Source organism: Phytophthora parasitica (genome assembly GCF_000247585.1).
Source record: "Phytophthora parasitica INRA-310 unplaced genomic scaffold supercont2.130, whole genome shotgun sequence".
Classification (NCBI taxonomy): domain Eukaryota; phylum Oomycota; class Peronosporomycetes; order Peronosporales; family Peronosporaceae; genus Phytophthora; species Phytophthora nicotianae.
Window position 1 is genome coordinate 1 of NW_008649116.1, and position 908 is coordinate 908.

Here is a 908-nt window from a genome sequence, read left to right on the forward strand (position 1 = left end):
GTTGTTCGGTGACGGCTGGAACGGCGTGAGTTCCAAGTCTCTAATGTTATTCCTGCGTCCGCGTCGAGAGGTCGGCACCATGCTTCGTTCGCGTGAAACTCGTCCTGCGCCAATACCGTGAGAGTCGCCGGCCGAATCTCCATTGTCGTCATCGTTGCTGCTGTCCGAATCCTCGCTGGAGCTGCTGTCACCTCCGTCTCCGCCATCAGTGCTGCGCCTGTACGTCACGTGTCGGGTGTCTACCGTTGGTGCCGTCACTGCGTTCGTAGTTCCAGTCGTCGTTCCTGCCGACCCCGCCGGTGTTGCTTGACTCATGGTTGTCGCCACGGCCATCTCCAGGTTGTCCAGACGCGCCGTCATCCTGTTCATCGTTTCGGAGACTTGTAAGAGTACTGCCGACAGCGCTGTCATTTCGCCTTCTGTCGCGGTTGCCGTCGTGGTTGCGGCGCCTGTACTCGTGTTCGCGTTCATCACTGGTCGTTTGGTAGTGGGTGGTGTATCATGGTTGGGTTATCCTGGGAACCGCCGGTTTCCGGATCCAGCTGTACGTCCGTATCGTCATTATCGCCCTTAGTCTCTTCGTCGCCATCACTCGTACGTGGACGTTCTCCAGTCGTGTCTCTTCCAGGTGAGTTGGAGACGCTCTGCTCAGGGACGTGTAGGGCCGTTTGGCTCATCGGGATCGCCGTCGTCGTACTCCGTGTCGCTGGTTTCTGGGTTGCGGGTACCGTAATCGTTTTCGTTCTGGCCATGTCGTCGTTCTTATCTTGAACACGCCCCTGTATGACCACCATGTAGCGTGTCTGTGTTTAGCTCTGCACGCCGAGCTTTGGTCGTCCAGCGCCGATTGGCCCAAGAATCCGTTGGCTGTCAGTAGGGAACTTCCACTACCCCGCCGGTGTGTATCG

General features: G+C 58.0%; 1 protein-coding gene across 1 annotated transcript; it reads right to left on the reverse strand.

Moving 5' to 3' along the window:
• Positions 1 to 7: 7 nt before the first annotated feature.
• On the reverse strand, positions 8 to 814 carry PPTG_19486 (hypothetical protein). The gene has a single exon (XM_008917984.1). The coding sequence runs from the start codon at positions 792 to 794 to the stop codon at positions 471 to 473; it is 324 nt and encodes a 107-aa protein (XP_008916232.1). The 5' UTR covers positions 795 to 814; the 3' UTR covers positions 8 to 470.
• Between the last annotated feature and the right edge of the window lie 94 nt (positions 815 to 908).